Raw genomic sequence first — 22,628 nt, 5'->3', positions numbered from 1 at the left:
TCCTGTCAAAATTAAAGTTCACCCAGGGGATAAGCATGACCAGTCAGAACTTACATTGATAAAATCTGAGCAGAAAACTCTGGAGGAGCAGATTATGAGGTTGACGGCCCAAATAAATTCTGGGGTCCAAAACCGGACCAACCCAGGCAAGCAGGAGGCTGATGAGCGGAGATACCCGCATCACAGCGAAGTACCTGATAGTGAGGCAGGGTCAGAATATAGGTCACCTCCTAAGCTTTCAAGATACACTCCAGAGCGCTCAGAAGAAAAATATGAGGTTTCATATAGGCAGGAAGGGAAATCCCAGGGGTCATTCAGGAGATATGACACCCCAAAGGTCATTAAGTTCCTGAAGGACACTGTTCCTATGTTTTCTAAGAAAGGGTCCCTTGAGATCACCGAACACATGAAAACATATGAACAGACGTTAGAGATTCTGGGCATTAGAGATGACCACACCAAAATAGAATTGCTGCCATGGGTGTTTGAAGAGAAATACCGGCAATTCTTTGAGACCTTGAGGGCCTATTCCAATCAGTCCTGGAGAGAGGTGAAACATAAGTGCCACATGGAATTTGGGCCTTATAAAACTGTAACCTCTGCCAAGGCTGCGGCCTACAATTTAAAGTGTGGTCCTCACCAAAGCCCTGCAGAATTTCTGGCTGTCCTCAGAAATGCCTATTTCCTGGCTGAAAAGGATCCCAATCCTAACCAGCCAGAATTCAAGACCCTATTCTATGAAGCATTACCTGCTTACATAAAATTGGGACTTGCAAAGGATTACAGAAAAGGATGCTCTCTTGATTGGTTGGTGAGAGAGAGTGACTATTTATTCTCAATCCAACAGTCCAGTGAGGGCGGGATAAAAAGAGAACCTAAAAATAGCCCCAAGATAGTAGCAACCACTACCGTTTCCCCTCCAAATCCAAATTTGCAGGCAGAGAAGAAATCATATGCGGAAGTAGTCCGTGGGGGTAAAACCAATGGTTCCCCTAGATTTGTACCTCAAACCCAGCAAGTGAAGGAGGTCCATAACTTTGCACCCCAAAACCAGTGGGTAAGAAAGGATAGACAAAAGCCAGGGAACTACGGTAGTGGAAGTGAGAAGAATAAAAAGTATGGTAAGGGCCAGTATAGTGATGAGAATCAAAGGAGTCAATGGTATCCTCGGAGGTTCTATTATCCTCGCCAAAACCAACATGGGAATTTTTATGGGAACCCCAATTTCAACAGGAACCATAATTACAATAAGAATTCCAATTTTAATAAGAACTCCGATTTCCAAAGATTTCCTCCACGCCAAGAACACCCTCAAGCTCAAAGGGGGGATACAGTACCCCAGGCTCCCTTTAATGACAGGGAGACCCCAAAACCTCAGAGAGAACAATGGCGTCGGGACCAGAGCAGTAGTTCTGACTCTGAGTCTCATTACCAGTCTCGTCCAAAATACAAGCGCAAGTATAGGAAAAGGGAGAATCAACAGAATGACTCCTCTGAGCGTATTGGACAAATCGAGGCACAGGTCAGCAAAATGGCTGAACAAATGGACAGGCTTGTCACTCAATTTTCATCCAATCCTTTTTTAGGAGCAGCTCCTGTGACCAACCAAAGGTCACAGAATTAACAGGCAACCAAGCCTTAAACCAACAGGGGAGAACACTGAGTCAAATGACAGGAGATGTGTGCCCCGTCCCTGACACGCCTACTAATGGAGAAGCTAGTTCTCAGGCAAAGGGGGACCAGTTGTTGGTTATTAACGATTCTCCTGTTTTTCAGTGTCCATCTATTGCCCCTAATATAGTCGCGGCATCGGAAGTCGTCGGGAATTGACAAGCCAGACGGAGCACCAACTTCTAGTTGTGCTTCTGTCTTGAGACAGTCCAAGAATCCCACCAGGGAGGATAAGGGTGATGTGTCCACCACATGCGGTGAGACAAGAGCTAGTCATATGTCATTGAAGGGCCCACAGATCTTCAACCACACCAATTTCATGTGTGAGCTGACTGAATCTGATGGGAGATATTATGCCACGGTGCAGGTGCAGGATGCCAGTGATCTTTCTATTGTCGGCTTAATAGACACTGGATCCCAAGCAACCATCATGTCACAGGGACATTTTGATAAAGTGGCTAATGTCATGCCCACCAAGCCGAGACTTAAAAGCTTTGACAGCTCATTGATTGGTGTAGGTGGAGACCCGTTACAAGTCATGGGTACCGCCTGGCTTAAACTGAAACTGGGTAATAAGGAACTGAGACACCCCATCATCATTGCCAGCATCTCCCAGCACCACATGATAATTGGGATGGACTTCCTAAAAAGGCTGAACACCATAGTTGACTGTGTGAACCAAGTACTGTGGTCACAGGTAAATACCCCAATTAAATATGGGAAACTTAAAACTCCCCATTCCCGACAACACTGCCACCTGGTGGAAGAAAGGCCTGGATCATTAGAAATCCATTTCAGGAACAGCCAACTTCCTGATGTAACGGTTATCAAACCTGATGACCATAACCCTATCAGAAGAGATGAGGAACACATTTTTAGAATTCCCCAAGATAAAATAAAAGATATTTCCCTCCAAGATGACATCCTTACGATATCTTTTCATCAGGAGGATAAACCAAGAAAAGGGGGAGATCACACCCAATTCTTGACAGGTATTGAAAGGGTTAACGGCGACTTGTTTATCCCCATCCGGATAAATGGTCTTAATAGGTCAAAATATGCCAAACTAGATTTGAGACAGGAACACAGCTTTGTAAGCCATGGGTTGATAAAACACCTGACCGAAATGGAAATGATCCGTTTCTCCACACCTCAGCGTCATTGGATTTCAGACTCCCTTGATCACAATTCAATGGCTAGGTGTCTCTTAAACGTCACTGTAGGAAACAAAACAGCCACCCATGTGTTCCTAGTCTTGGATAATCCCCAAACTAAAATTTATTTTGGCAACGATGTGTTACATCGATTTGCAATGCAAGTCGACCTAATTAATGACTGTTTATGGAGTCGACTAAAGGGGGACCCCGAAAAATACCAAAATCTGGACTTAGCTTTAAAATCCCAGCAACAGATGCCTTATGCTGTTGAAGTCCAGGTAGCCCAAAAGATTACAATTCCTAAGGGCATAAATAATTTCATACTCCCCATCCAAGTTAAAAAGGGACATAGACTGAAGGGGTCAGATGCATTAGTATGCCTCTCCCATAAAATGCAGGGGGAAGGACTGAACATCACACACACGCCCCTAGTCAACACACATCAATCCCCGATGTACATTTACATACATAATCTGTCCAATCAGGACATCGTCTTACCCAAAGAGACCCTTATTGGTCTAGCGGTAGAGACTGAATATTATACCTTTGGGGTCACTAACCAGGTGATTGGACTCATCCCCGATGAATATTTGTCGGAGGAACAATTAATTGAACAAACATTCCATTCATTACCAGAGGGTATTTTCACCATAGAGTCCATTTATCCATTCGATTCTAAAGATGGCACCTGTCGAATCGAAGAGACATCAATTGTCTTTCATCACCCAATCAAAGAACAAGAGTACCCCAAAGAACCTGGATGGCAGGAGAACACACACACACATCACATACCCAATGACCTCACCACGAAACTTGAAGAGGCATATGAGATAGGTCAGCCGGAAAGCTTTCCTGGATTCAAGGAGTTAGTGGAAGAGATGGTGGCCCTCGCCGATGCATGTGCCAGTGATCTCGACCGACAATTGCTCTGAGAGCTTCTCCTTGAATTCCAAGAGATCTTTGCCAAGGATTCTTACGATTGTGGGACTACTGACCTACACATCGCTAGGATCCAAACAGATCCAGATGCCCCACCAGTATTCGTAAGACAGTATAGGTTACCATTAGCTTCCTATGAATCTCTAGCTGAGATTATCAGGAAGTTACATGAAAGGGGTATAATTAGGCCCATCCACAGCTCCTATAACCACCCGATCCTGGGTATTTTAAAACCCAATGGACAATGGCGTTTGTGCGCTGACCTCCGTCAGCTGAACAAACGTGTGTACATGTCAGGATGGCCGGTCCCATACATAGACCAATGTCTAGCCCAGCTCCAAGGATCCCAAGTTTTCACAGCCTTGGATTGTGCACAGGGGTATTGGACCATAAAGGTGAGTGAGGAAGACCAATACAAACTGGCTTTCAGTTTTGGGAATCGACAATATTGTTGGGTACGAATGCCTTTCGGATTCATAAATTCCGGACATGAATTTGCTGTGTTCATGCACAAGGCCATGCCAGACGCCTTCGAAAGGGGGACGTTGGCATATGTGGACGATATCCGGATCAAAAGTACGGATATGGCCAAACACATTACAGAACTTCGGCATGTTCTGGGCCAATTGAAATCAGCAGGAGTTAAACTGTCCTTACAAAAAGCCCAGTGGTGTCGCACGAAGGTAAACTTCCTAAGGCCATGAAGTTACTGCTGAAGGTTTGAACCCACAAAAGAAGAAAGTTGAGGCGGTTCTGAACTGTAAAGTCCCTACTAACCTTAAAGAATTGAGATCATTCCTAGGTATGGTAAACTACTCGCGTAAGTTTATTGATAATTACGCCAAGATAAGCAAGCCGTTGCTTCACCTACTGAAGAAAGATGTCGGATGGTCGTGGGGTAAGAAACAGGAAGACGCCATGAAGGAGTTAAAGGAACGTCTTACACAAGCGCCGTGTCTCGGATATCCCGAAGGGGGTAAAAATTTCTATCTAGAGACAGGGTTTACGCAGGTAAGTATGAGTTCCGTTCTTTACCAGAAACGTGATGATGTCAGTAAGGTGATTGCCTATGCCAGTAAAACTTTGTCCCCGGTTGAAGTAAAGTTCAGTGACTGTGAAAAAGCTCTATTGTCCACCGTGTGGACATTACAGAATTTCCGCAGTTACATTCAGGGAGAGAGAATCATTGTTGAAACGGCACACCAGCCTTTACAGTATTTAAAGAGTGAACGTATCAAGGGAGGAAATGTGTCTAATAGCCGCATCACTGCTTGGACCTTGTCTTTGCAAGGGTGGCCTCTTGAAATTCGGTACAAACAGAACAAGGAAAGTCCAGTAGCCCAGGGCCTAGCCGAGCTCCATGATTGTTCCGCAACTACGCCTGCTATGGAGGCCCCGGACACTGACTTTCTGGAAGAACAACTGTTCTCTCCCTACAAGGTTTACGATGAAGAATACTGTAAACAGCTGCCGTGTGTATATGTGGATGGTTGTGCTTTTCATCACAAGGATGGGGAACAGCTCCAACTAGTGGCAGGTATTGGAATCGTTTGGACCCAAGGTGTCACCCCAATTTCTGTGGGATACAAACTTGGACCAAAAAGCAGTCAGGTTGCTGAACTTACTGCAATTCTTAGAGCAGTTGAGATGGCTATAGAGTTCAACATCAGAGAGTGTGCCATCATAACCGATTCCAATTATGTCAGGAATAGTTTTGTGGAGTATTTCCCTAGGTGGAAGCGAAACAACATGAACAAGAGTAATCACAAACCCGTGAAACATGGTAAGCTCTTTTGTCACATCGATGAACTGGTAAGGTCCAATGATCTCACTCTGCACTTCAAGAAGACCAAAGGCCACTCCAAGGTTCTAGGTGCCGAGAAAGAAGGGAACGATCTGGCCGATTCTTTAGCCAAGGAAGGGGCAATCACCGGTGAACTGTTAGACATTGATCAACTTTTAGGTACCGTACAGGTTGAAGCTGTCACCAGGCAACAGGCCAGAACAGCTGGTGATCCGAATGCATTACAGTGGAGTCACGATTCTCCTAGTGAGGATTTAATTACTGCCCAAAAAGAGGACCCAATAATTGGCTTGTTTTATAGTCATATAGAAGATCCCAACCAAAATCCCATAAATAAGGAAGTATGTAGTGGGAAGGAGGATTTACGTATCTTAATGAAATCCAAATCCCAATTCTCTTTATACCAGGGATTGTTGATACGAACCTCAAAGGGTGGCGTACAACAATGGGTCGTCCCACTTAAATTTAGAGGTTTGATGCTACAGCATGCCCATGATGCTCCCACTTCCGGTCATCGTGGAGAGAAGATCACGTATGAGATCCTGCGGGATTATGCCTACTGGCCTCATATGTTACGTGATGTGAAGGAGTACTGCCAAGGTTGCCTAATATGTCCCCAATTTCAACCTACCAAGCCAACTCATAGAGCACCTCTCAAGAAGAGGGGGATATGTATGCCTTGGTCAGACCTTCAGATGGATTTTATTGGGCCCGTAACAAAATCTTCACGAGGAAATCGGTATATGTTAACAGTTACATGTTTATTCACCAAGTATGTCGAATGTATACCAGCACCAAATAATAGCTCCGAGACATGTGCTGCATTGCTAATAAATCATGTATTTTCACGTTTTGGTCTACCACAGAGGATAGAGTCTGATAGAGGATCGCACTTCACTAGCGAAGTGATGGCCAAATTGTGGAAAATTTTGGGGGTTAAAAGGAAATTGCATATCGCCTATCGGCCAGCCTCTAGTGGTGGTGTAGAACGATACAATCAGACCATCGTTAATGTCCTTAAGAAATTTGTTAAGGAAACAGGCAAAGATTGGGATGTCAAACTCCCGCTGGTCCTGATGGCGTTGAGGGCTACTCCGAATACAGTTACAAAAATGTCATCTTTTGAACTGATGACAGGTAGACGGATGGTACTGCCCCAGCACTTATTGTATCGCACTACAGATCAAAATTTGATCAATGCCACCACCACACACCAGTACATAGAGGATTTACGTAAACATCTGCAATATGCTTTTGCCTTTGCCCAGCGAAATTTGGAAAGAGCTGCAACTAGTGCTAAGACATACTATGATCTCAAAACCTCCAAGAAGGAATATGAGATTGGTGACAAAGTCTATCTATACAAGTTTGCAAGAGACCAGATCAAGGAACGGAAATTCCTTCCATCTTGGAAAGGTCCGTTCTCTATCATTGATAAAATCTCTCCGGTCGCATATAAATTGCAGGTTACCCGGTATGGTGAAATCAGTGATAGATGGGTGCACATCAATCAATTACGTGCTTGCCATCCAAAGTCTCAATTGCAGTTGTTGGAAGACTACCCACCAGTTCCTATCTGGAGATATTGAGATCATTATTAAATTTCCTTTGAACATATAATTCATCTTTTTCCTTACAGGATCCAGTAATATAAGTTTGTATATATTCAATACTTAAACTCTTCATTTTAATAATTTAGAAAGGAAGGCCCAGACAATGACCAGACCGGCGATCGGAGGTGTCAATGACCAGACCCTAGAAGGAAGCTATAATGTCCTGTGGGAAAGACCAGATGCCAGAGATCGATCCGGAGACGATAACCTGACGTCCCAGGCCACCAAGGGCCAGTCCAGAGGAAAAGACCCGCCTAGGAGACCGTCTAAGAGACCTGTCGTGCGGAGGACCCATGGACCCCAAGGTGGATGTGCCAGGCCAGGCCGGCCTCATCACAAGACCAGGATCGTCATCAGAAGTGTCCATCTAAAGACGCCGAGTCAAGTTGAGGACCAACCAGCATCACCGCTGCCATTTTATTATTAAAAAAAAAAAATTTTTTTTTTTTTTTTTTGTATTTCATTCACTTCACCGGAGAAGACGAACAATCACTCTAGCCAAAAGCCCCACTCAAGTTTTGCGACACAGACACCCCTATACACGTGCCTGTACCCCAAACAAAGGGGGATTTGTTGTGGGCTTTTGAAATTATGTCTCAAAAACATGATTTTATCAAGACATAATCCTATATAACATCAAGTCAGCATAGCCGGATGTTAAGGGTTAATTTGTCTTGGTTGGAAAATCGAATGACCATCTGGCTGGAGAGATGTAGACGGTGGGTGAAGGGATTTTTTTTTTTCCCTCCTAGAGACAATACTATTTTGAAGTTCTACAGGTGGTCAAACACCATTATTCAGACTTCAATAAGCAGGTAAACATATACAAGGTCTGGACATGACAATAGAGGAACCAAACTGATTGTCTGAGAGCTTACCCAAACCTTGTAGAGTGTGATAAACCAACAGACCTCTGAAACTATCACAATATACTATTGTCCACCAAGGGTGAAAGCATTAACAGTTGTTTACCGTGATTCCAATACAAGAGCCAGGCAAACAGAGAGTTTTTCCCTACACATAGAAAATGTTGGTTCTAAAACAAAGAAGTGAAATTCAGGACATTTAAGTCTAAAAATTGACTGTATATAATTACAAAGATATACTACAAAAACATATTATAAATGAGATGTTATAAAGGATAGGTTTTACACACCACTAAATATTCAGCAATGGGAACTATATATCACTAACTTGAGTATTGAGATGATGGAAAGTAAGATGTATTATAAACTAGCATTAGTTACATGTCTTATCAGGAAACAAACAGGATGGTATTTCAAGAAGGAATAACTGAATATACACCTATATTCCATGGTCCCTATTTAGAATATTATAAGTATGATCACTTATATCTGGAAAAAGACGTATATTTGCTCCCTGAAATTACCTTAAGATTCCACCCGAGGTATGAGTCATCTCAAATACTCAAATTGTTCTATGATACATGACTGCCACCTGGCAGGCAGGTGAGAAATAGCTTATGTACACACATTTCTCAACTAGCCAATCAGGAAGCCTGGTGGGAAGGTATCTTAGAACAATGGATTAGTTGGTATAAAAGCCCTTGTACCTTTAAAAGAAAAAAAAACCTCATCAAGAAAAAACTCATCAAAAGAAAAGACCTCAGCAAAAGAAAACCTGACTGAAGGAAGACCTGATTCTGAATAACTACTCTTCCATACTTTCAAACTTCCTAAAACTTTAACTAAATTTCTAAACCTCTATCCTTATAACTTCCTACATTTTCCCATACTGAATAGCTATCACTTGCCCTATAATATCATTTCTAAAGGCGTTCCACTGCCAGCTAAATCCACGGGAGAGTTGCCTAGTCTGAATGCCGGGTGTGGTGAGATTGTTTATTTGATTTTGTATTACCTATTTTCTCTGTTGTGTGGAATCATAAAATTACCTTAGTGTATCACAACAATATTGGGTAGTTAGATATATGTAGAGAGATCCTGTTTTACTGTTAAAAATTGTTTGTTGCCATATTATAATTTTTTTCCATATTTCATAATTTATTGAATATTAATAATCAAGAGTATAAAATATCAAGGGCTAACTTCTTGCAATCCTATGGCCACGGCTTGTGAGAATATAACCTTTGAGATACTCGAAATTATTAATTATTAATAAATTTAATAAATAATCAGATCATTTAAAAATTGTGATATTGATGTAATTAGTTAGAAACCTTATTATTGTGTCTTACATTGGTAGGATATATTTTTGATTGTGTGTACCAATGTTCATTTATCACCAGTCTTTTGCGTTTTGTGTTAATATATATATAATTTTTGTACATAAATAAATTTTTATATTTATCTATTATAAGGCAAATTTTGTGTGTATGGTACGAAATCATATTGGCTAAAAGAATTCAAGGTTTAATAATAAGTGGTGATCAAATTATCAAGGTGTCCAAATTATTGGTTTACTAAATATTTGCCGTATTTTAACGGCTGGAGGCACTGTAATATTTCACCTAAGGGAAAGGGACACGCCCTTTATAAGTAAAATATATCCTTACATAAACCACCACAAACTGAAGCTCCGCAGAGGATGGGTGATGCAACAGGACAATGACCCAAAGCATACAAGTAATTCAACAAAACAATGGCTGCAACAGCACAGAATACGCTTCTGGAGTGGCCCTGTCAGAGTCCTGACCTCAATACTTTTTCCTAACTGCACTGTGAATGTTTACATGTTATGTGCAATTAAACCATGGCAACATCCAATGTTTGTGTAGTATTATGTTCAGCAGACCGTGTTCTTCTATTGTTGTGATTTAGATGACGTTCAGAGCACATTTTATGCCAAATTCATGCAAAACTCCACGTAATCCCAAGGGGTTCACATACTTTTGCTTGCAACTCTACATACTAGGGCCAATTAGCCTACCAGCATGTCTATGGAGTGTGGGGTGAAACTACAGTATCCATAGAAAACCCAAGCAGGCACAATAACATGCAAACTCCAGGCACGTAGTGCTGTGGTTGGGATAATACATGTATCTTTACTCTATAAAGCTGATTAGGCTCACCTCAGGAAGAACAAGCAATAGATCTCTATCATGTTGAGACAAGTGTGCTGGTAATTTCTGTAAGTTGGAGCCAGGGGTTGGTACCTCTCCTAAGAAATAAGCAGTTATGAGTGTGAGAGTAACACACACACAAAGATATATACATATATATGCACACATGCAACAGAGGGGAAAAAAAGAAAATTGCAATGAGGAAATATGGAAGCTGCAACTCCTGCCTTCTAAAATGTCAGCTCCAATCAATAACTTCAAAAGTGTCTGACTCACGGAGCCAGAACAAGTATGAATGCAGGAGTTATGACTGTTCTTGCTGCATGCCTCTTCTGGGTCAGAGCCAGAAAGGAAGGCAGTTACTGCAAAGCAACTAGCACTTGCAGAATGAGGTTAGCAATGACAGCCTCCATATATTTGTCAGTACAGGTTACCTGTAACTCTAACCAAATATCATTAACAATGCTTTATACACAGTCACAAAGAGTAATTACAGTCCTAGAAGCTTCTGATAGAAGTTACCATGCTGTGAAAGCAAAACTCAAATTCCAATATGTGTGTGGATGAGCTTTTGTCATAAATGTGCAAGTATACACAGCATACTTACACATTAAAACTTAACCCTCCTATCCTTTACAGCCAAGGAGGCTAACATTTTACCCTTTGTTTGATCTGCAGTTACTGTGGTGCTGCATAAACGATCAGTTATGACATCAGCCATTTGATAGCTTGATAGTTCTGTTGGGAGCGAAAGCAACTGTGACAGTTACCATTCATGGCATGCCTTGAATGTAACTACCTTGGGAAACCGTTAAATTGATGTGAGTAGTACACTTTAAAGCAGAGTACACACAGATCTATATTTAGCCAGTTCAGAAGGAACCAGTCTAATTTCCATCTGTGTGTGCTCCGGTTAGATCGCTTTTGTCAAACAGTCCTGCTGGAAAACCTTCTTCAATCAGTGGTGGGCAGCCAATGGCTGCAGCTGCTGATCAGTATATGTATTCTGACAGTGGAGGAGCCCCTGCTGTCAGAATACTATAGCACAGCAGGGAGGATTCCTGCATCCTCACTTGCATGGTTGAATGAAGAAAAAAAAACAAAAAAAAAACAAAACACCTAACAGTGTGTACCCAACTTTAGGCACACTCACCACTGTGTTCTCTACCCCTGCAGTGACAGGTCCAAGTTCCAGTCTTCACTACATCTGATACCATCTCCGCTGCAGCTTCTTCCAGACTCCTTTCAGTGGATGGAAATTAATATTACAAGCCCTTTGCATGCATGCATGCATGCATTCTATGAACAAAAACTCCTAGGAACATGGGGAAAGGTTTTTTGGGGTTTTTTTTTTTTTGCAAAATATACTTTGCACGTCTCTTTTGCCAATAAACAAAACTTATAAACACAATTGATATATGTTTCCTGTTACAGACCAGGAAAATAATTATTACCAACTCACCAAAATGAATAAAGTGGGGCCCCATAGACGGAATACTAGACTAAGACAACAAAAGCATGGAAACTTCCAAGAAGGGTTAACCATTAAAAGAAATTCCTATGCTGGGACCATAGCGGTGTTTTATCAAAAATGTAAACTTTGTTAAAATATAAAATTTAAAAATAGGATATACATTAAAAGTTCAAGATACTTCCACCAATCACCATTAAAAAACAAAATGACAATGTTGTGAAATGTACCAAGCAATTCAAAGCTTAATTCAGTTCCATTTTAAGTCTGCATTCTAGTTCTGGTGTATATTTAGCTTCACTCCAAGCTGATACACACATGTACGGTGTGGATGGAAGCTCAGGTATCTCAGCTAATTGATACAATAGTTGTTTATCGGTTCATGTCAGGTTTACATCAGGATCAGGACAGCATTAGCTCTAAGGATTATTCTGTTCACACATATGTGGTTTAGAAACGGTTGCCATAAAAGTCAATAGCCTGTAATCTGCACCTGAACCGGACCGCACTGCTCAGAATTCGGACAGGACTCTTTCGAAACGCACTCATTCCGTACGGAGTCTGCACCACCAGTGCACCAGACATATGTGAACAGGCACCATATGAAGCAATGTTTTTTTTCACATGTCATGTGGATTGGACGCGGTTCAAACTGCATACAATCCGCATATATGTGAGCCAGCACTCCAAGTGATATCATTGTTCTGGAGCTAATATTCATCTCAAGAGTCCAAGAATGACAGCTTCCATCTAAGCCATTTAATTAACATCACTAAAGTAACTAAAAGGGTTACTCTACCCAAAAACACTTTTCCTCTTAATTTGGATAAAGGACAATAAGGTTTGATCCAGGACGGATCTATGCTATTGTCTATTTCCCCTATTTATGGTCCTATTGCGACAGTAAAGCTCTGCTCTGAGCTAGACTTCCAAATTTCTCCCCTTGAAGTGCTTCCTCTATTTATTCCTAATGTTAACCTACTAGGACAGAGGGTGACAAAAGTATTAAGCAGACTCATAGTAAATTCTCTAGAAAGAAATCAGAAACTCTGATTGCACTGCATAGCTTTGGCTTTCAATTTGGGGAAGAATTCCATGATAAAAGGGGAAGAAAAAAGTTGAAAGCAAAAGTCTCCTGAATATTTATGAATAGCAATACCTAATGTAAAAGAAAGCACTATACATACTGAAAACTCAATGCAGCCAAGACTAATTTGTATGTCTACTCAGATATATATGTACATGGATGGAACACAAAACTTAAAAATACTGCAGAATATTTAATAGATGAACGGATCTTACTTTTGCAGTAAAGAATTTTTCCCAATGCCCTAAACAAGAAAAGTGAAGCATCTTTTCCTCCAATGGCTTGGATGTCATCTGTGTTTTCCATACTTTTCTCTGATTTCCTTTTACTCTTCCCCTTGGATATTGTTTTATCTGTCTTTGTCGATCGACTTTTCTTTTTAGACCAAAAGTCATTTGATAAGGACGAGTCTAAAACAAAGCAATGGTAGTTACAGGTCCATTACTGCTTCCTTTGGGAAATGTTGACACACACACCCCCCTCAGCATAAGTTAGTACACCCCTTTGGAAAAGTAATGTTTGAATCAATATCACAATGAACACAAGAACAGTTTCCACATTTTTGCCAAAACTGAGTGTTATAGAACATTTGTTTAGCTCATTACATGAAAGTAAGGTTAATAATATAACTTAGATTAAAAAAATCTTCAGTTTTACTCAAATGAGTTGAAGTAAAAATACACCCCACAACAAAAACTGCTACATCTAGTATTTTGTATGACCTCCATGATTTGTAAGGACAGCACCAAGTTTCTAGGTATGGAATGAAAATGTTGGCGACATATTGCAATATCTATCTTTTTCCATTCTTCAAGAACGACCTCTTTTAGACCCTAGATGTGGGATGTAGAATGATGCTCAACTTCAGAATTCCCCATAGGTGTTCGATTGGGTTCAGATCAGGAGACATACTTGGCCACTGAATCACTTTCACCCTGTTCTTCTTCAGAAATGCAACGGTGGACTTAGATGTGTTTTTGGATCATTGTCATGTTGGGAAAGTGCATGAGGACCAAGGGCATGGAGTGATGGTAGCATCTTCTCTTTCAAAATAGAGCAGTACATCTGTAAATTCATGATACCATGAATAAAATGCAACTCCCCAAAACCAGCTGCACTCACACACCCCACCACATTTCACTGTAGGCACCATGCATTTTTCTTTGTATTCCTCACCTCTGCGACGCCATACAGTTTTGAAGCCATCAGTTCCAAAAACATTTATCTTGGTCTCATCACTCCAGAGTACAGAGTCCCAGTAGTCTTCTTTTTCAGCATGGGCCTTGACAAATTCTAGGCTGGCTTTTTTGTGCATGGACTTTAGGAGAGGCTTCCTTCGTGGATAACACCCATGCATGCCATTCCTCTGCAGTGTATGCCGTATCGTGTCACGGGAAAAAAACAAAAACAATCACCCCAGTTTGGCTTTCTAACTCTTTAGCTAACTGTAATGAACTTGCATGGCAATTTTCTTCAACCCTTCTCATCAGAAGACGCTCCTGTCGAGGTGTTAACTTCCGTGGATGGCTTGGACAACTCTGTGAGATGGTTGCAATTCCATCTTTGTTAAATGTTTGTATCACTTTTGCTACAGTATGCTGTCACCTAGTGGCGGAATTGGAAATTGACCTTCAATTAAAATCTTTTTTTCCCCCACACTGTCCTTGCTACTTGAATTGCAATATAAAAGAGGTAAAATTGCTTAAGTTATTATTATCCTTTAATAATTTATGACCTCTTCCTTATACCCTTTTTTTTAAATTAAATTAATTCTTGATTTCCTTATGTTTATTTTTTTACAAGTAGATGGATATTTAAATTCCCATTAGACTTTCCAACTGTTTCAGACATTATAGGCCAATTAGATCTTTAGACAGAATATACCCATATATCCTTCTGCAACTTTCAACTGGTAAAACCGCTTAAGTTAATTCTAATCTTTTAACAACGTTTGACCTCCTCCTTATATTCTTTTTGAAATTAAATTAAGTTTGGATCCCTCTAGGTCTATCCTATTATGTCTAGATGGATGCTTCAGGTCTATTGTTTCCTCTATTTGGATGTATGGGTCAATTAGATCCTTGTTAGGTTAAACCCATATATCCTTCTACAGCATTCAACAGGTAAAACTGTTTAAGATAACCTCAACCACGTAATGAATTCTGACCTCATATCCTCCGTAAAATTAATTTAATGTTTTGTTTTTCATGTTTATTCGATTATGCCTACATGGATATTTCATGCTCATTATATCCTCTACAACTGTTTTGGACGTGTAGGCCACTTCAAGTCTTTGATAGGTTATTTCCTTTTAGCTCTGCGAGCCTTCACATCCAGGGTGAGCCATTGAGTTCCAGATATACATTTTGAAATTTCTTAAAAAATCTCCCCTGAAGAAGCCCGTGAGGGTGAAACATATAGGGAGTAACTACAATTATATAATCAAGTTCGAATTTTGGTTCCACACTTAGTACTGAAATTGTTTTTATGTTTCTGTATTTCTTTCTTTGTTTTAAAAATATGAAATAAAATTATATATCTTTTTAATGTTTGGCATTCGTGTTCATGCTCCCTGAAAAACCCATCCTTTCTATTGAATATCATTAATTTAAAGCACCTGTGAAAGGTGAAGGAAATCTTGAACTCCTAACCTGTTGGGGGACTTAAGGACTGAGATTGAGAACCACTGCTACACAGTATCTTGATTGACAGCTATAAATCTGCTGGGGCCATTGTCATCACATGCCCACAATAGACTTACTTTTTATGGAATAACTACAACTAGCAAGAATGCCATACATGAGGAAAATCAAGTAACAAAGGGTTGAGTGTTACCACTCCTTAGAAATGTCACAATTGCCAAAAATGAAAGGACAGGCACAACAAACCAACCTAGTTATATGGGTAAAGACAGTAGCCATTTTGCTTATCAGGATAAGTCCAAGTTTAGAAATACACACTTATTTACAGGCTAATAAATTTAACACTAGAAGCTACAGTAGAAAAAAAAAAAACATATTCTTTGAATTAAGTCCTTTAAGTTCACACACTGTACCTTTAAGTGCTGAGAACTGCAGACTATTAATGGCACTTCTGATATCTCCAGTGCATCCAGAGCACAGCAACTCAAGTGCTTGCTTGTCTGGAATAACGCATTTCCCCCCACTCTAAAAAAGAAAAAAAAAAAAAAAAAAAAAAACACAAACAACGACACAGAGCACAAAGATTGGTTACAAATCAAGCCATGTATAAATTCATCACAGACAGATACAGTGAAATAAGAAAAGCTGGGACACCTATAGAAGTACGTTATACATTGCTGGTAAATTTTCTATAAACCGAGACAGGCTACAGCTTTGTACAGGTGTAGATAAAAAAAATGATGGATTCCAAATTTTACTATTACATTATTAAATAAAGCTGTACACCAACAAATCCTACTGCTTGAACCAAATGCTGAGCACAATAATTATTACAGCCTTTACTATGACCTAGTACCTTGATGCTGACACAAATTAAGACTGAACAGTTAATTGCAAATTTTACTAGCATTAAAAATGAACTACGTCAGCTTCATAAAACTCTATTATTATTACATCGAGTTTATGTGTGGATCAAAATGTACCCAAATCCTGTAAAGATCAGTTAACATCTTACCATTTGCAGACACTTACCATAGCAGCCTCTGACGTAGCAATTCGGGTTAGGACTTTCATCATACTGGTGGGAGCAACTGGATTGAAACTGTAACATAGTAATATGTTAAATATGCAACTCCAAAATAACACTTTGCATTAGTTACTATTAAATAGGCCAAATAGAGCAATTAGTAGCAGTCTATTAGGGCCCTTTCACACAGGCGAGCAGATCAGGTCCGCCTGTCAGTTTTTCAAGTAGGCCTGATTGGAAAATCCATGCATTACCATGGAAAGGCGGGTATAAACTGACTTGTGTCTATTTACACCCACCTACCTCCAGGTCTGATCAGGCCCACTTAAAAAAATAAAAAATGGAGGACTGCATCCTCTACCATTTGAGTGGACTTGATCAGAGGCAGCCGGGTGTAAACGGACAACGGAGTCTATTTATTCCCAGCTGTCCACAGAGCAAAAGGGCGGTTTGTCCATGGCCACTCTGCTTAAACCGATCAGGCACAGATCTTTCATCTGCCTCGCTGCTCCAATCAGCAGGGGCTTAGCTTACAGATGCCCTGCTGATCGGAACAGAAGCCACCCGCATAAAACAAAACCTGCACTAGGCAATAAACGATTCATCTCAAATTTCACCACAGTCAAAATAAGGCAATGGATGTTTATTGATGAATGTCACCAATTTAAACTTTACTCTTTTTTTTTTTTAGCAGAAGAGAGGAATTCTCTCTAGGCAATATTCTCTCTAACCCCCCCCCCCCCATTTCATTTTCCCCAGGCCTACTTGACTTGCAACATCTTTTTCATTTCAATCGACCACTTCAGACTTCAGTTACCTTGCTAATGTTTCAGGCCCCCCCATGTACACATCACCGACATAATGTATATTTACCTTAATACAAAAAAAGACCTGATGAGTTTTTATTTTAAAAATACTAGCTGTCTGAATGTCATGCTGATAGTTTGGCTTCAATAATACCACTTTCAAGACTCAGCCAGGAATGGCACCCCACATATTTTTATTGTATACTTAATTTCAGCTATGTTGACCTAGGTACCAAATTCACAATTGGGAAAATTACACAGGAAAACAAAAATGCTTAAATTTTTTTACCTGACATTACAGACACATAATTCATCCTGAATTTCCTTTGGGAACAACCGTCTTTGATGGCTATCACCGCTTAGACTGTCTGATATGATGAACACTAAAGGGCAACGTCCTGTTCTCACAAATTTCCTACAGGACAACATATAACAGTAAAAAAGTGACCGCTAGAGGGAAACAAAATGTAGCATTCATAACCAAGGAAAATTTCAGCTTACCTGAGAATATCATGTAAACTTGAAGGGTCTCTATAAAATAAATTAGGCATATCCTTCAAAAGAAAAACACAGAGAAACATCAAAATATCTTGAATGAAACCATTTCTCAAATCAGACATAATTCAAGTTAGATGCCCAACAATCTGAAAGTCTAGATTTGCACCTCAACTAATTTCTGCTGACAACAGACTAAAGTTGGTCATTTGAGGGGAAGGCAACACAAAAAAGGCCTAGAAGATGTGAAATGAGAAACAGCTTCCTGGTTTGGTGTTCCATGTCTACTGTATTTGTTACAGCTGTCATTACTCATATAAGCATTACAAAAAAAGTCAATAGAGGATCTTTTAATTTGGAAAAATTTAGGGCTAACAAAAAGACTTTGAAATTACTATAGTGCAACTAGTGCATATCTTTAAAGAGAATCTGTCAGCCAATACAAATCCTGCCTGCAAGGTTTCTCTATTTGCTTTAGAATCTAGAAATTCCTTCCTCTATTTTTAATTCAGGTTCACTGATGATTGACTCATCCAACGTCTAGGTCAGGCACACCCACATAATTGCACCCTATCCTGTAATATGGTTATGACAATTGTACTGTCACAAAGTCCTGACAAACTGCTTTATTTTTGCAAATTCTTGGTTAATTTTTTCTTAAGTTGGGGAAGTCCCGATAAAACAAAGCTCACATGTTTAATGAAAATCAACTCTGGGGATGTGCTTCCCCTACGCCACGCAGTTTCTCATTTTCTCTTTAGATGTGTTTACACTAATCAGTCATAACTTTACGACCCTACAGGTTAAGTGAATAACATTGATTATCTTATATTTTCTGCATCTTCTGTTTATATGTATGTTATATGCCGATGTTGTCCCTGAATTGAGACTACAGATAGGTGACCCGTTTTGTTGTACTACTGTCTTCTTGAACAAAAAATCTTAATAAAAATCTTTATGCTAAAAAAATAATTGATTATCTTGTTACAATGGCATCTGAAAGTTGATGGGATATATTAGGCAGCAAGTAAACACACTATCCCTGAAGTTGATGTTAAAGGCAGGAAACACGGACATCACAGTTTAGTTGTGTTTGGGGCAGCGTAGCAAAGACCAATCAGGTTGCCCATGCAGACCTTTGTCCACAGACAAAATCACCTACAATGGGCAAGCGAGCATCAGAACTGGACCACGGAGCAATTGAAGAATAGAAGGTGGCCTGATCTGATTAATCACGCTTTCTTTTACATCATGTGGATGGCCAGTTGTGTGTGCAATGCTTACCTGGGGGAAGAGATGGTACCAGGATGCAGTATAGGAAGAAAGCAGGCCAGTGGAGGCAGTGTGATGTTTTGCACAATGTTCTGCTGGGAAACCTTGGGTCTTGCCATTCATATGGATGTTACATGACACAAACCACCTACCTAAAAACATTGTTGTTGACCAAGTAAACCCTTTCAGGGAAACTGTATCCCCTGGTGGCATTGACCTCTATTAGCAGGAAAAGGCAGCCTGCCACCCTGCAGAACAATTCAAGAATGGTTTGAGCGGCACAAAAAAAATTGAGGTGTTGACTTGGCCTCCAAATTCTCCATACCTCAAACCAATTGAGCATCTGTGCCATGTGCTGGAAAAAAGTCCTATTCATGGATACCCAACCCCGCAACCTACAATATTTAAAGGGTCTGTTACTGGCAGACTTGGTGCCAGATATCACAGCATACCTTCAAAGGCCTAGTAGCATCCATGCCTTGACAGATCAGAACTGTTATGGCGGCAAAAGGGGACCTACTCAATATTAGGTAGGCAGTCAAAGGTATGGCTGATCGGTGTATACAACTTATTTAGCTGCCATGTTAGCCTTAAATGGACTCTTTAAAGCAGACCTCTAGCCTGTTGTTTTGTCACACTGCCTCTGGTGCTTGATGGGAAACTGTGCTGCTCTTTAATTTATTCTCATCTCCTCCCCACTGTGTGCCTATGAATTTTCACTGTAGAGGATCACGACAGGCACACTTCCTGTGTGGTGTTACCGATGCTCCCACAAGACCCACTGAGAGTCTTGGATATGCTCTCTAAGGCTACAGAGGGTGTCAGTAATTGCTGTGGTGTCATATGTGGTGCATACAACTTTCAGAAAGCCAGCTTCATCTGGATGAGGGCAATCCTGCACCTGGCTTTGCTATAGTGACTGAGCAGTGTGATCTGCACTGAAAACATAACTCACACAGCTTGTTTCTTCTTGGAGAGAAAGCCCCCTTCTTGTGCACACTAAAGGAAATTGTCTGCTGCTGACAGTGTACTGTATACTGTGAAGTTTAACATGGACTGCAAACACATGTTCCACACAGCATCTGGTTTATTGTCTTCTACTGTTAACTTTTTAGGTTTGTATTAGCTTAGGTAGGTATGATGTCTGCTGTCAAATACTGTTGATTGAGCATTGCTGTAGTGATGTGCTCCTTCCGACTCCTCCCAAAGGCCAGTGTAGAGCAAGATGAGACAACCAAGAAAGGTCATGTGATTTTTTTTTTTTTTCTCTCAGATAAAATGTTACAAATAAAATCAGAAAGCTACAGAGCAGGCAGGGCAGGGGGTATAAACAGACAGATAACTTACATCAACAATGATGAGCTTTCTATCTGTACAAGGTTCTTCTCCGAACATCTGCAACTTGTTATATTTATTTGCTCTTAGAAGAAAGTCATGAAACTGAACAGATTGAGACTGACTAGTAAAAGGCTGAAATCCCATATCTGTAGTGAAAAGAAAAAAAATATTCATGATTAATATTATTCAATTCCATTTTTATCATTATAGGTTGCTTATATTAGCAAAAACACTTTACATGGAGAATTATAAATACAACCTAGAAACTAAGGGACCAATAATAGAACTAAGGTTCTTCAACAACATGGAGTTAAAGAAAGACTCCATCATTAAAAGGAACCAGAACAGGCCCAAGAGCGCGAAGGAACCCCATGGTGCCGGTCAGTACCTGTGCAGGGGCGGACTGACAATTCATGTGGCCCCCGGGCAATAGGGGATCATGGGGCCCTTGTGTCCTTGCCCAAACTTAAAAAAGCCTGTGAAAAAAAGGTACCAGGGGCATCTAATGGGGCCCCCTACTGACCCCGGGCCCTCGGGCAGTGCCCGAGTTTCCAAATGGTCAGTCCGCCCCTGTACCTGTGTTATTTTTTATACTGGGTCTTGCTTGAATTCTAGGTAAAAGAAGAACATGGGACCTTGCCCTCTCTCAAGGACAAGATTCCAACCTCTCCTTTGCCTTGTACTAAGCCCCACTTTGTTATTTAACCCCTTCACGCATAAGGGTAAAACAAATCTTAATGCATAAGCACAATTTTGCAACTTTGACATGTGTTAGCAAAACCATACATATAATCACAACTACTTTGTACATCCAAGTGGATTATACCTTGGTTTTTTTCCAGGACAAATTGGGCTTTCATTTGGTGGTAAACGGTAATGGATATCTCCTGATTTTTTTTTATTACTAAATGGAAAAATAGTCCAAAATAGTAAAAAAAAAACAAAAAACAGCAAAGAAACATATTTTTTTTTAATTTAGCTTTATATTTCTTGCTACTACCATAACCTACCACCAAAGAACAATCCAAAATAATTTCTCCTACTCCTGACGATCGCAGCAATACCAAATGAGTATTTGTTAGTAGTTGTTTGTACCCATAGTACAGCCCAGAACCAATAGTGCACAATTTGCTTTTTTTTTCCCATCCTGCCACTAACTGACACTGATACTAATTTAAAAATTAAAAAAAAAAAAAAACTGACCCTAACCTTTGACCCAAACACTAACCCTGGTACAGACCTATTTTTTTGTATTATTGTTATTTATTTTTTACACATACGTTTTTTACTCTCTGAAAGGACAGAGAGACATACAATGTATCTTCAGCATGAGCTGATCCCCGCTCTGCCATTATACGTGGCCTACCACTTTGTGGCTGAGTTGCTGTAGTTCCCAGTTGCTTCCACTTTGTTATAATACAACTAACAGTTGAATATTTAGTAGCAAGGAAATTTCACAAATAGACTTATTGCACAAGTGGCAACCTATCACGGTACCACGCATGAATTCACTGAGCTCCTGAGAGCGACCCATTCTTTTACAAATGTTTGTAGAAGCAGACTACATTCCTAGGTGCTTGATTTTATACACCTGTGGACATGGGGGTGATTGGAACACCTGAATCCAATGATTTGGAGGAGTGTCCGTGTGTGTGTGTTTTTGGACTGTTGAGAAATGGTTAGACTGATTAACACTGGGGGTAGCCTGGAATGCCATCAGAGTAAGATTACCCAGTAGGGTGTGTATAGCAGAAAGGTGCATATCAGATCTTCACTGGGGAGAGGATTCACACATACCCAACCTGGTGATGCGTAGATTAAAATGACTAATGTACTGGCCTGAAATAAGATCAAAGGAACCAGATGTGAACTGGAATGTTGACCTGGGTCAAGGCATTTTGATCACAGGGTGCCACTGCCCCCTAGTGGAGGAGAGCAACATACTTCCTGGAGGATGGTCGGGGTAATACCATGCCTCCTGGTGATTAGGGAGGACAGCCCCTTTATAATTTATGGATTGTTGTTCATTGGACAGAAGACTACACAGGGCAGGCAGAGGGCGTTTGTGTGAGTGCTTTAAAATGTGAGGGCCAACAATGAACTGCCTCTCTATCTTCCTGAAGCCCAGCCATGATACCTAACTTTGAGGAAGAACTTGCGTAACATATCATCTCTGCTCTTTCATTTCCATGTGTTATGTAATATTCCTTTAGATTTTGGTTAGGGTTTTACTTTCATTGTAATTAAATAAGACCTTTGCCTC

General features: G+C 40.4%; 1 protein-coding gene across 1 annotated transcript in view; it reads right to left on the bottom strand.

The window, feature by feature from the left end:
* RAD17 (RAD17 checkpoint clamp loader component) overlaps positions 1-22,628 on the bottom strand; it is a 47,386-nt gene that overhangs the window by 11,398 nt on the left and 13,360 nt on the right. The window contains exons 6-12 of the mRNA XM_089693209.1: positions 20,375-20,511; positions 17,762-17,814; positions 17,550-17,675; positions 16,460-16,529; positions 15,841-15,952; positions 13,001-13,195; positions 10,237-10,325 (exon numbers count right to left, since the gene is read on the bottom strand). Coding sequence (XP_089549335.1) covers positions 10,237-10,325; positions 13,001-13,195; positions 15,841-15,952; positions 16,460-16,529; positions 17,550-17,675; positions 17,762-17,814; positions 20,375-20,511 — 782 coding nt within the window. The remainder of the gene's footprint in view (positions 1-10,236; positions 10,326-13,000; positions 13,196-15,840; positions 15,953-16,459; positions 16,530-17,549; positions 17,676-17,761; positions 17,815-20,374; positions 20,512-22,628) is intronic.

The sequence above is a fragment of the Staurois parvus genome, unplaced genomic scaffold (genome assembly GCF_062004578.1).
Source record: "Staurois parvus isolate SC_StPar_1 unplaced genomic scaffold, SC_StPar_1.0 ptg000618l, whole genome shotgun sequence".
Lineage (NCBI taxonomy): Eukaryota > Metazoa > Chordata > Amphibia > Anura > Ranidae > Staurois > Staurois parvus.
Note: the sequence above shows the minus strand (reverse complement) of the source record. Positions and strands in the feature narration are given on the sequence as shown.